This window comes from Acartia tonsa, chromosome 10, assembly GCF_053477335.1.
Source record: "Acartia tonsa isolate MP-2025a chromosome 10, ASM5347733v1, whole genome shotgun sequence".
In the NCBI taxonomy this organism is placed as follows: domain Eukaryota; kingdom Metazoa; phylum Arthropoda; class Copepoda; order Calanoida; family Acartiidae; genus Acartia; species Acartia tonsa.
This window is the reverse complement of record NC_137269.1, coordinates 36,568,139-36,582,379: the sequence shown is the minus strand read 5'-3', so window position 1 is coordinate 36,582,379 and position 14,241 is coordinate 36,568,139. Positions and strand designations below refer to the sequence as shown.

Genomic DNA, 14,241 nt, shown 5'->3' with positions numbered 1-14,241 from the left:
ATCTAATATATACATTGTTTTGTCCGTCTGTTTTTTATTTGGGGTGTTAGATCGATTCCTAAATTTTTACGTTTTCATGATTATAAGGTTGCGTGATTTTAAAGGTGTGATGATTTCCCTATTTTACCAATATTAATATTTATTATATGACACTACTTTATAGTATTTCTTTTCTGATATACAATCATAATTTTTGAGCTTCGCTACTTATGGATGTTGTCATCCTTGTTTAAAATTTAGAATAAATAAGTTCCTTGATATGAGAAAGTCCAGAGAGGGCGGAGTACCATGGAATATATTCGGTTTCTCTGCTCAGATATCCTGTTAGGCTTAGGGCTGTCTGGTAGTCCAGTTTTCCAACCTAGTCAATAGATAGATAGATATCCAGTTAGGCTTAGTGCTGTCTGGTAATCCAGTTTTCCAACCTAGTCAATAGATAGATAGATATCCAGTTAGGCTTAGTGCTGTCTGGTAGTCCAGTTTTCCAACCTTGTCAATAAATAGATAGATATCCAGCTAGGCTTAATGAGATCAAGTGAAAATAAATAGGAGAAATATACGTAGGTAAATACAATCTGTGATAAAAATATTAGACATTAAAAGAAGAATTGCCTTTGCTCAGATTGTTATAAATACATAATTATCTTAATAATTACCTTAGCTAATTCCAGAGCATCATCCAAAATCTGAAATAGGAACATATTAATAGGGTTGGGCCGGATACTTTTTTGGCCGGATACCGGATATCTGGCTGATTGCTAATTCCGGATATCCGGTATCCGGCCGGATATCTGGCCAACGTTCGATATCCAGTTAATTACCGGATATCCGGCAAATTACCGGATACCCGGCTGGATAACCGGATACCCGGATATTGAAAATGGCTGAATATCCGGCCCAATCCTAATATTGATAGGTGTTTTTCGTAAATGTGTCTTTGGAGCACAGAACACCTCCCTTCCTTATTTTTAAAGTATATTGAAATTAAGGGGTGTGGTTTTTTAATGCCTAAGCCCTATGGGGCCTATACAAAACAAACGCAAAACTACAACATTCCCTTATATTCAAATTATTTTAAAAATAATATTGTGGAGTGGTTGGGGGGAGGTTGTAAAATGATCAACAAGCACTTTGAGAGAATTCACCAATAACATATATATAAAAAATCATTCAGAATCTATATTATATTTTAGTTTTGTATAAGTTTTGACATACTTACATTTCTAGGGATTGATAATAGAGATTCTTCTCTTATAATATTGTAATTTGTTGTCCTAGGAATCAGTATTCCAAAAATCAGATAAATAGGATAAATATATCACATAAAAAAGTTTGGTCACAAAGGTTAAAATCAACATGTTTAAAAGGACGCACTGACATTCTGGGAAAGATTATAGAGTTGCCACGATTTCTAAATCACACCTAACTGTTATAGGAATCATGCAACGTTTGAAATCAAGAGGACAATTAGCGTTATCCGCGACCTAACCGTTACGGACGAACCGACCCTAGTTTTAGAAAAGCTTCTCTTTTAAAAATATAATTGACCTGAGCTCTATTGATAACATGAATAGAAGTATGATCCTTATTCAAAGTTTCAGCCAATAATTTCCAATTCTTCTTATCATAGTTAACTCTATAATAAAACATAAAAAATTGTTATTGCGCAAAAGGTTTTCTGTAAAACTGAAGCTTTACAAAGTGTCTAAAAAAAATCAAAGTGTCATAAAAATGAGGGATGAGAGGATAAGTGGGAAAGAAAAACCCTAAAAAAGAGGTATATAATTCTTCATTTTTATGACGTTACATGGCTGATTTTTTGAGACACTTTGTAAAGCTTCGCAAAACCTAGTTTTTCTTACTTTTTTATATTTGTATGTTATGACCATAAATAGTTTTGTTTTTGAATGCAGTTTAAATTAACTCTTAAATCTTATCCGTGGGAAGAGAGATAAAAAAGTGCTCGGCTAATTGTATACTTTACCTATGTGTTAAACAAAGCCCTCTGGAAATTACTGCTTTAGGTTTATTTTGGGTATAAAATTAGAATTTACTTTTATTAATTAATATTTATATGCAACAGAGAAAAGTTTTAGTCTTTAAATTTAAGGTGTTGGGTCTAATTGTGGCAGTCCTTTAGCCGTTAAAGCGGTTACATTTCTGCAGGCTTCCTTTAAGAAAGGTACTCTATTTGAAGACAGCAATCATACCTGTAGAATCCTGTTTGTTGCACATTGAAAATAGTTGCCTCATCTTTGTTGGGCATATCTTTCAGTTCTAGAGACCTTAATGGACAAATACATGCATGAAACTTTTAATACATGGATATAAATATTACATAGTTTATGAACATTTTAAGAAAATTGAAAAAAATACTCTACATTTAGGGTTGAAGCTGCTATCAATTACACTGTAACGTCAGGTACACCAAGGATAACTAAGGGGAGCTATTCTCCTTTTCTGTCCAAACACAACTAACCCTTTAAGTTTTTTATCAGTAAAATCTGCATGGCAATAAGCTACGCCTGTTCTAAGGCAATGACATTTCCCCAACTCAAGCTATCAATTGCACGTGTCTGACATACCAGCATTTTTAATGTCTCTTGTATGACGCATGTGATTCAAACTTGAACACAGCACCAACATGTTAATAATTACACTAATGCCGCGCGTTTCATTATAGAGTAGCTGCGCATATAAAAACTAACCATTGTTTATCACTGAGCCAGATATTGTTGTATGTCTTGTTAAAATCTTGTCCAGGGCTGGTGTAGGTTATGGGCACCCACCATCTTGACTCACTGGACTGGGTCTGGTTCAGTAGGAATCTCTCCTAGATAGATAGATAGAAAGTAGGGTGACAGGTAGATAGATGGATATTTAGGTAGATGGAAAGATAGACCACTTGAAGATAGATAAATAATAGACGTGTTACTCAAAATACACCTTTTCAAATTTAATTTTTCTGATGACCTAAAAAGTCACTTTAGGGGCCAAGAAATACATGTACAAAATTTTATAACACAGTAATAGTGTCTGATTGATTATGGCTTAAAAAAAAAAATTAGCCAATGAGAGGCCGCTATTGACTAATGGTAAAGTTTATAGTGGCCTCTCATTGGCTAATTTTTTTTGTTACGTCATAATCAGTCAGACACTATTACTGTGTTCAAAATTTTATCTCTCTATCTCTTCTGGCTAACTAGCGCCAGTCAGTTCTAAATAAAAATCGCTGAAAATTGTGAGAAAAAAAAGACATCGCCATCGCTAGTCTCGGTTCAAAGATAGCACAGCATACTTTTGACACAACATTCTTAATGGCATTTTCTAATTAAAAAAATATGCAGAAAACCTAAATTCATCACCAAGCCTTAATCCTATACATTTCAAATTTGTTCAAGAAATTGCAGTTTTGAAATCCCGTTATTTTATGAAGAAATATTAAATGCATAGGAGAATGGCTTAGAGATGAAATCAGGTGTTCTATAGACCCCTGGCGCTAGTTAGCCAGTAGAGATAAAGAGATAAAATTTTGTACATATATTTCTAGGCCCATTGTAACTTTTTACTGTAGGGTTGAGCCGGATACCGGATAACCGGCTGATTTCAAATACCGGATATCATTCGATATCAGGCAAATTATTGGATATTCGACAGGATAACCGGCATTTGAAATCAGGTGGATAGCTAGATATCCGGCCCAACCCTACTTTTTAGGTCAGCAGAAGAATTAAATTTTAAAAAGTGTATTTTGAGTAACACGTCTAAATTTAATAATCAGTGAATAAACATATTGACAATGCTATAGTACAATTTTGTTTACTTTAAATATTAAGAAAAATAATATTTATAAACAACTAAATTTTCCATTTTATTAAATTTCAAATTTTTAAAATAGTTTTAATCTTAAAAAATTTTATTTATTGAAATTTTAAAATTCAAATTATCATCATGGAAAATTATCTCAAAAATAAATCTAAATTTGGTAAATCGCAAAATATGCTTTTAAAACTTAAAAATATAACAAAATCTAATTGAACTAAGAAACTAAAGAATTAAACCCTCCCCCCATCCCAATAAAAATATAAATTAAGTTATTCAATTCTATAGATTTAAAAATAGACATCCGACCCAAGAAAAATCTAAAAATGAATAGAAGTAAATGTAATGCTATAGGCTTTTGCAGGTAGATGTTTTCAAATTCAATATTAACTACTTTGGAAGTACCATTTACAATACATTTTCTTATAAAATTATATCTTTTGAAGCGCTGGAAAGTGTCATGGGTTACGTCATAAAAATACGTCTAAAAAGGAGGGATGAAAGGAGACGTAAGAAAGGAAAACCCTGATAAAGAGATGGATTTTAGACGTACTTTTTGACGTCACATACAACACTTAGCGTTCTTTGTAACTTTTGTTGATAAAATAACCTCACATATCTTTGCCAGTAAAGTTTATTTGGTAACTAAACAAACTAGAACTATAGTTGTCTTAGTGGCCTCAGTTCTAATTATCCCACATAAATATCAATAAAACAAGTGGATATTGAGACAGGGAAATTTTTGTCTTCAATTTAGTTTGCTAATATAGTCCTCGGATATTGGTCATTACGTTTTTCCATGGTCAGAGAGAGGATAGGTTTAGGTCATAAGGACAAAGGGGGTGATAGAATATTTTATCAGGCTATGCGAGAATCTCTCACAATCCTTATACTAAAGTAATAGGATGTTTGTTTGTTAGTCTGTGTGTCTGTACCGAAGGATCTCGCTAACCTATGAACCGATCGGGTTCTCCTTAACAGGGTAGATTAGGTCCTGGGAAGGTTTATAACTATTTTGGGGGAGGGTACCACTACCCTCCCAAGAGAAATCACAAATAAAATCGAAAAAAATAGAAATATTCCCGCCGCATAGTGTCGCTAGGGTAGTGGCGCTGCGTAGAGACATGAATTTAACAGCTGATTGACCATAGACAAATTATTTCTCAAATTAGATATTTAAAATAAAATAAAAAATAAATGCCACTAGAGGCCTCTAGGGGGTGTAGCCGCTAGTATCAACATATTTTATAACCATTATCTGATAATACCTGTGAAATTTTAGCGCTGCCAGCATCGTAGTCTCTAGTGACTGTTATAAGGGGGAAACCAGTTTGGAGGGTCCACGTGTCCATAACCTCCTTCACTGTCAGGTCAGACCTCAGGGTTCCATCCCTAAAAAAAAGGTCATGTTTTTCGCATATTTTTCAAAAAGTTGTGTGTCAAATGCTCTTATTAAGTCAAAGTGTTCTTAATTATGACCAAATGCATATTTCATACATTACAACAAAATGAAACTATTAAGCACTCGAAGGAAATGGGTAGCTAAAATTATTAAGCAACTAAAACGACCAAGCTAATATTGCTTGATTCGCTTCTACAAGAGATGCAATTGAAGATTTTTGAAATATATTTCAATATATGGCATAGATAAAAAGGTCTAAAGCTTAATCACAGATAGATAACAAGATACATAATGATATTATAGGATAGCTAGAGAGATAAAAAAAATCTATCTCTTTTGAAATGTAGCCAATAGCTATCGTGATTAAAAGAATCTTAAAGATAGGTATTAGGATACCAGGATAAATATCAAGATAGCGAGATAGATATTAAGATAGCAAGAAAGACAGAACATACCGATGTGTTAATAGATTATTGAAATTTTCACAATGAAGATATATAATTAGCTAAAAAGCAAGCAAGATAGATGTTAGGATAGCAAGATAGAAAATACCTATGAGCTTGTTCAGTAAGATGTGTCCATAGGTCGTCCTGTTCAGCAGAATCAAATTGGAAAGCTCTCAAATAATTTGTCAATCCCTAAAAAGACACATAAATATATATTTTCTTACTTATCTCATAAGGGCGGGATTCTCCTTCGATTTTTATATGATCATCCAGCGAATCCAGAGTATCATCCGCTTGTAATGGGATGCGATATAAGGTTAAGTACCAGTCAACAGACAAACAACCCTTTGATTGCACGACCTTTGCCCGGGAAGTTCTAACTATGCATGATAAGCAGTTGCGCCTGTTTATGGGCCAAGGAATTCCCCCTAATCTAACTATTTTTGTAGTGCACCTGATATAGCAGCAATAGGAACCATTTTTAATGTATTTAGTGATGACGCGGTGTCAGGCCGAGATTCGAACCTATCACCTCCCCGACGACGGGCGGGGATGCGCTCCGTGTTGAGCCACGGTCGCAGGTGTTATAAGTATATACTACTATAGGCTTAAGTGAAGTTGAAAATAAAAGTATAATATTTGGAACTATAAGGCCAAAACTATCCAAAATGGACGAAAATGAATTATCCTTAAAATATAATAAAACAAATTTATGGAAATTAATACATTTTCTGATTATTATACATTATTAAACTTTGCGCAGAATAATGAATTGAAATAAACAAATTCAATAAATTTTATAAATATCTTATTCAAGTGATTATTTAGTTAAATAAATTGGTATAATCAGAGAGGTAGGGGACAATGGATTTTGATTAAACGTTATCTTGTTCGATCGCTCTAAAACTTTCATTGAATTTTTATTAGTTGATTTCAATCTATTAGTAGCAATCAATAATAATCTACAAATTTGTTTATCATCATTGAGAATTTATATAAATTTCTTATCCCTTTAGATTCCTTGGTAAAATAAACACACATTGAGCCCTAGCATGATACATTTATTCTTCATTTTTACTAGTATCCAAATCATATAATCTTTATTCCATTGCATAAAAAATTTAGGGACTTATTATACCTTTCTACAAGTAATTTCTATCTACAGAAGTGGTAATTTTGTTTATTATAACTTGGGTTGTACAATACATCAATTTAACTGTCATTGTCTTATCCCTTTAGATCCCTGGCGTTACAAATCATTACCTTCTTGAAAGATTCGCTGGTTAAAAATTTATCCATCATTCTGATAATTGAAGCACCCTTTCCATAAGATATACGGTCGAAAATCTCGTTGATTTCATCAGGGTGTTTTACTGAAATTAAAATTAAGATTTATTTTGATTTATTAAGATATTGGGATCATGGAAAGAAAACGAAGAAGCCAACTTCGTCGTATTTTCACAGTAGGTTTTGATAGGTTATTTTAGGTTAAATTCATCGCGGCTGGTGCTGGAAATATAACTAAAGCTACTGTGAAAATACGACAAAATCCGCTACTTTGTTTTCTTTCCCTGATCCAGATATTGTTCTGAAATCAACAAGGAAAACTATGTCTAAAAGTAGAGTATTGGAAGTTATCAATAGCTTAGTTAAAAAAAAAATGAGAGTAGAGGAAGTTTGTAGGGTCAACTTTTACTAGCTTCACTAGATAACGTCCTTTTATAGAGTAGCTTCGTTTAACCTTAATAAAGCATGAAAACATAGATATGCTTAAATCCAATTTAATTATTAAATAAACAATAGATGAAATAAACATAATAAACCTGGAATTGAAATGGGATGAGATGATTCCAAAGCATCCAGGCTCAGTACATCCTAAAATTAAACATAAATACTGTTTTTCTTTATTTGTTAATGAAACAAAAGTGTTATTTTAACCCACTTACCTTTGACATAAATCATTAATAAATATTAAAACCACCCCCAAACAATTATATAGCTTCATTGAAGATTAAAACTTATTCAAACTACCAATTTTTGACAGTTGAAGCAGCATAAAAACCTTACTGCTTTAAATTAAAGTTGCTAGGGGCCATTGATGTGGAAGGGGAGGGAAAGTCGACCCCTCCACGTTTTTTAATTGTAGTTTTAAAAAGGAAAGGAAATTTTTTAGAAGCGATATCTCTTGGGAGGGTGGTTGTACCCTCCCTCAAAATAGTTATTAACCTTAGCCGGACCTATGAGAAGCTACACTGTAATGGAGGACCATATCAGTTCAGCGGTTACACAGATCCTTTGGTACAGACAGACACAGCAATTTAGATTGTTGACTTTACCTGTAAATCATTGACAATGAATTGTTCCAGAAGCTTGATCTGGGGCTGTACAGCTTCTACACCAAGATACTCAACATAAGAGGCAAAACCTAAATAGATAAAGATATAGATTTAGTGATAGATTAGGCAGCAAAATCATATTTATATGTGCAAATGAGGCAAAGCCTTTTAATGGTAATATGAAGATCAATGGATAAATGGATAAATGTAAAATAAATAGTTAGATAAAAAGATAGATGAATATAGATAGATATGTAGTTAGATATATATTGTAGATATAAAGAAAGATAGAGAGACAAGTAGATACAAATAAAAATTGATATATAAGTATTTCATGAATATGTAAAGAGATAGATATGTAGATATGAAAACAGATAGGTAAGTATATAGATAAATAGAGATAGATAGATAGATAAATATAGATATGTGTATACTTAGATAGGTATTTAGACAGATAGATAGATAGAAATGGAGATGGTCAAGGATAGATAAACAGGAGTATTAAAATACATTTTTTCCTTTAATTGGTTTGCCATGAACAAATATTGTATAGTGAGTAAAAAGATCTCGGGAATTTTTCCTTACCTTCATTGAGCCAAAGGTCTGACCACCAGGACGGGGTGACCAGGTTACCAAACCATTGGTGAGCCAACTCATGAGAAATAACCAGGGCAATTCTCTGCAGGTTAGACGCAGCACTCACACCTGGCTTGAACAACAGTGAAGTTTCTCTAAATATAGTTGCATTTTAATCCGGTAGGTGTCTCTATTTAATCATCATGTTGAAACAATTGCATGTTATATATATGCAAGTAACAGAACATTTTTCTATAGTAATGTAAGTTTAAATACTAGATTTTTAAAATAGATTATTAACTGTAGGGCAATTGTAACTTTATATTTTGTAACTTAAAGTGTATAAGCATATCTTTATGTCAGGCGCATCTTTATGTAAAGTGTGTTTTCGTGTCAAGATTATCTTTAAGTCAAGTTTATCTTTTTATCAACTGTATCTTTATGTCAAATTAATCATAATGATAAGTATATCTTTATATCATGAGTGAATCTTATGTCAATTTTATCTTTATGTAAAGTGTATCTTCATGTCAAGTGTATCTTTTAGTCAAGTTTATATCTTTACATCGCGATTACTTGTATTGCAAGTGTATCTTCATTTCAAGTATACCTTTATGTAAAGTGTTTCTTAATGTAAAGTATATCTTTATGTCAAGTTTATCTTCATGCCAAGTGTATCTTTATATCAAGTGTACCTAATTCATGTCAAGTGTATCTTTAAGTCAAGCTTATCAATATATCAAGTTTACATTTATGTCATGTGTATCTTTAAGTCAAATTTACCTTAAAACCTTGTGGAATGGTTTTATATCAAATGTATCTCAATGCTAAATATTTTTATGTATTTTCAAAATTTTTTGTTGACAAGTACCTGTAGGTAATTAGACCCCAGTTTTCCATGGCACCAGCAGCAAAATCTGGAGCAGCTATCATGTCCTGTTTGGGCAGAGGGAACTTAACCTGATAATGTCGTCTTTATACAAAAATCCATGTTTATGTTGTCTTTACAAAAAATCCATGTTAATGTCATCTTTATCAAAAATCCATATTTTTGTTGACTTTAAAAAAAATGCATGTTTATACAAAAATCCAAAATTGTAAAGAACTATACATTAGGCTAATCCTCAAAAGCTGTATGTATTTTGACTGACTGCTTAAATCTCATGTAATCAAAGGCAGGTTTTGGTTTATTTTAGAGGAAGTAAGCTTCAATATAGGACCTGGGAACTATATTATTATACACCCCCCCGCCCCCCCCCCCCAAAAAAAAAAAAAAATATTTGGTGCACTTTTAATATATTAATATAAGACTTATAGGGTCATACTCCCAACCCCTACATCCTATGGGAGTATATAAAGTTCCTGGAAATAATCTTCAAAGAATTTCAGCATCTTGGGTCCAATATCCCTGAAAAAAGAATTACAATTTATAGTTCAGAAAAAATATTATCATGCATAAATAAATGTTAAAATATTCTGACAAACAATTCTAAAGGAAAATTTCCCCTCAACCCCCTTCCCCTTTCCCCCCCCTTCTTACCAACCCCTCTTCAGTTAAATGAAAAAAAAACAAAATATACTTCCACAGTACTTTAAAAGGTTTCGTGATTTTTTTCTAGAATTGATTGTTAGACTGGCTACACCTGGGTTAAACCCCCATCAAAAAAAGGCTTTGGCGCCCTTTCCTAAAATGTTGGTATTACCTGGCGTACTCAGTTTGTGGGATGGCATCCTTTCTAGTCCAAATTCTGAATCTAACTCCATTCTCAGTTTTCTCACTTTCTCTATCATTTTATATATCCAATATGATTTAATTTATAAAAAGCTTATCAGCGTTAGATTAAGTTTATGCCCTGTCAAAAAATTGTGTATATTTTATACAATATTCATGAGAGAATGCCATTCTTTATAATAAGGTACGATCCGTACGTAAGTCTGTAACAGTTCAAAACCAGTTGTGTTAACCCTATCTTTTGGCTCCTCAGGTCTGGCTTTACTCTTATATTTTTCATTTTATTATCCGCGGAAAGCTATTTATAATACGATGCGATAAATAACTATTCCAGTATGGCTTCGAAACCGATTGATATCCGTTGGATTATAACCGGAATAACAAAACTGGAATTAATCTTAAATTTTTTTATTCTACTATCGCGGAAAGCTGTCTAATATAATACGATGCAATATATAACTAGTATGATAATTAATTAATAAACAAGGATGACAACATCCATAAAAGCGAAGCTCTGAAACGGTAGGACAAACGGACATTAACACTTGTATAATGTCAGAACTAAATAATCAGAATGCGAATGTATAAGAGTCAAAGCAAAATTGTAATTGAATTTGTTGAAAAACTGCTTGATACAGGATAATGATTATGGACATGCCTACATTTTTAGGACTTGATTATAGAGTTGCTTCGCTTATAATATTGTACTTTGTTGTTAAAGGAATCAGTATACAAAAAATCAGACCAATCGGATAATTAGGTCACATACAAATTTGTTGTTAAAAATGTTAAAAAATCAACATTTTGAAAATGGACGTACGGACATTCTGGTAATGATTATAGAGTTGCTACGCTTTCTAACTCGTACCTAACTATTACAGGAATCACCATGCAAAATTTGAAATCGATAGGACAATTCTAACATCCCTAAATTAACGAAAAAATCTATTTAAAAAAGTAAAAAAATCAACATGTTTAAAATGGACGTACGGACATTTTGGAAATGATTATAGAGTTGCTACGCTTTCTAAATCGTACCTTACTACTAAAGGAATCATCATGCAAAATTTGAAATCGATAGGACAATTCTAACATGTCTAAATTAACGAAAAAAGCTATCCGTTACGGACGGACGTACGGACGTACAGACGGACCGACCTTAATTATAGAAAAGCTTCGCTTTTAAAAATATGCTAATTAAATTGAAAATAAGACTAATCTTGTTTGGTAACAAGAAAAAATACGTTCTAGGGAAAAAAGGAATGGAAAAAATACTCCTCCTTCCCCATGGTAAAAATCTGCCTTCCTGCATTGCATATATTACACTAGCGGTTCCGCCCCTAGAGAACTCTAGTGGCAATGTAAATGTTTTTTTTTATTTCTATGTCTATGTTGCGTTCAAGTCTCCAAGAAATTTTCGATTTTTTGTGATTTCTCTTGGGAGGGTGGTGGTAACCTCCACAAAAATGATATAAACCTTCCCAAAACCTATGAGAAACTACCCTGTTAAGGAGACCCCGATCGGTTTAGCGGTTAGAGAGATCCTTTGGTACAAACAAACAAACAGATGGACATCTTGTTACTTTATTATAAGGATAATATTAGATCATATTTGATTGTAGAAACCTGAATTCGAACTTGCTGACCACAAAAGCAACCAGATAGGTAGACATCTGAAAATAAATTTTCAAAATTAATATTGATGCTAAAAATGTCACAAAAAAGTAACTTTTCTTATCTCAATTGTTGCCAAAATTTATTAAATTTTATCAGCAAAGCATACTCTAAAAGTAGGACTGTACGTCAAACCGTTAATACTTTATGGTGTCCTACTAAGCAAAGGAAATAAATCAGGGATCGGAAGCCGCGCGTAAGCCGCGTGTAAGCCTCAGTGAAATCTTCATTTTATCACTATAAAATTCAGCTGGATGTATAAAACTGCTCTCTAGTAGACAATCCTTCTTTCTGAAATTACTTTTTATGCTCACAAGCAGGTTTAAAACTGAGGCTTATGCGCGGCTGAGGCGCGGCTTCCGATCCCTGAAATAAATTCTTTTGTCTCAGGGAGTAAGTAATTTGATTTAGACAAATAATTCTAATTTCCTCTTAAAACTCTCCCTTACTTACCCACTTCCCTTCAGCAACATAAAAACATTGTCAACTTCAAATATAATTAATTGGCTGGATAGCAGCCCCTGCTCTCGTCCTTTTCTTTGGACGATTTTAAATTTTCACAATTTTATATCTGACAATTTCATAGACGTACACGGTTCAAGGGTTAGGGTAATGGGGTATTTAAACTTTACACCCTTCATTTTATACCATCAAAATTTAGAAAATTCATTAGATTACCCCCCTCAAACCGTAGAAACCGCTCATTTTACCCCAATCAAAATAAAAAGCTTCTACGTCACTGGACCCTTCAACTATAAATACCTTAACGCTGTTTTCATAATGATCCCAAACATATCCATCGTCTCCTTCCATAGCGACTCCTTTATCCCTGTTAATTAATAATTATTTATATTTTAACAAGGACAACAATATCCAAACAAAAAGATTACAAAGCTGCCAGTTTGGCTAGTTCTTGAGATCCTTTAATAATAAAAAAATGTTAGGGGGGGGGGGGGAAGGAATTTTGAGAATTATTAGGCTCAATTTAGATAGAGATTAGTGAAAACTAATGACTTTTTAAACAAGAAAATCGCACAGAACGACAAGATTTATTTCATGAAATTTATAAGCTAAACAATATAAAAATCCGAGAAAAATTGCAAAATTTAATTTTAACAGATATACTCATGCAGATCCAAATACTTTTACTGCACGGAACTTTAATTTTTTAAACAAGGTCAATTATTACCAATAAAAGCAAAGATTTTGGAAACAATAAGTTACATGACGAATCTAAGTTACATAGATAGAGAGAGAGAAAGAGGGAGAATGATAGAAAATAACTCTTACTTGATAGGCATGTTAGCAATGAGAAAGAGAGAAAGAAAGAGAGATTAATAGAAAGAAAGACAGGGAGAGAGAGAGAGAGAGAGAGAGAGAGAGAATAGCTATTTCTCGCATCGTGTTATATCCGCGGAAAGCCGTTTATATTACGATGCTAGACATAGTTTTTTCGTATGGATGAGAACCGGTTCCTATCCACCGGATTCGAATGAATACGAGAAAATTGTGTAAAAACTTACTTGATAGGCATGTTAGCAATGCTGGACATATCCTTCCTTCTGCCAAGGCTCACCTTAACAAATTATTATCTTTAATTTACAAATTAAAAAGATGTTTGCCTGTTTGTTCGATTGTCCATAAACATCTTGTTACAATTGGTAAATATGTGAACTAGCTAATAAATAGACGAATAAACAATAAAAATACTTGCTAAAATAGGGAAATCACGAAACCTTTAAAAATCACGCAACCTTTAAAATCACGAAAACTTAAAAATCTAGGATCTATTTAGCACCTTAAGTAATAGACAAATTTTAATGAAACTTGATGGAAATAAGTAGAATATGAGTATAATCCATCACCGGTAATTTCAGCCCTCTATCTTGAAAAGGAGTTAAAAAACTCACAAAAACTTTAAAATCTAGGAATCGATCTAGCACCCCAAATAACAGACAGGTGGACAAAACAATGTAAAGATTAGATGGGCATAAGTCATAAGAATCTTCACTAAAAATTTCAGCTGTCTATCTTGAATAGGAGCCAAGAAAATCACGTTTTCTCCATAGCGTTACGGACTGACGGACGGACTGACGTACAAACTTAATTATAGAGTAGCTTTGCTACTATAAAGATGATTTAAATGTGATTCTAACGAAAATTCTGTATTTTATCCAAAATAATAATCTTTGTTTAAAGGTACAAATATAAAATCTAGGAATTATTCTGTTTTTAATTTTCTTCTATTTTTTT

The 14,241-nt window shown here is 32.7% G+C and overlaps 1 protein-coding gene across 2 annotated transcripts in view; it reads right to left on the bottom strand.

The window, feature by feature from the left end:
• The window catches only part of LOC145330004 (aminopeptidase N-like), a 48,356-nt gene that overhangs the window by 19,663 nt on the left and 14,452 nt on the right, over positions 1–14,241 (bottom strand). For both annotated transcript variants that reach the window (XM_080174530.1, XM_080174531.1), the window contains exons 10-26: positions 13,512–13,564; positions 12,751–12,817; positions 11,941–11,987; positions 10,286–10,366; positions 9,948–9,990; positions 9,454–9,545; positions 8,592–8,737; positions 8,007–8,095; positions 7,494–7,545; positions 6,934–7,043; positions 5,777–5,862; positions 5,091–5,214; positions 2,709–2,833; positions 2,211–2,285; positions 1,549–1,636; positions 657–686; positions 256–361 (exon numbers count right to left, since the gene is read on the bottom strand). In XM_080174530.1, coding sequence (XP_080030656.1) covers positions 256–361; positions 657–686; positions 1,549–1,636; positions 2,211–2,285; positions 2,709–2,833; positions 5,091–5,214; positions 5,777–5,862; positions 6,934–7,043; positions 7,494–7,545; positions 8,007–8,095; positions 8,592–8,737; positions 9,454–9,545; positions 9,948–9,990; positions 10,286–10,366; positions 11,941–11,987; positions 12,751–12,817; positions 13,512–13,564 — 1,414 coding nt within the window. The remainder of the gene's footprint in view (positions 1–255; positions 362–656; positions 687–1,548; positions 1,637–2,210; positions 2,286–2,708; positions 2,834–5,090; positions 5,215–5,776; positions 5,863–6,933; positions 7,044–7,493; positions 7,546–8,006; positions 8,096–8,591; positions 8,738–9,453; positions 9,546–9,947; positions 9,991–10,285; positions 10,367–11,940; positions 11,988–12,750; positions 12,818–13,511; positions 13,565–14,241) is intronic.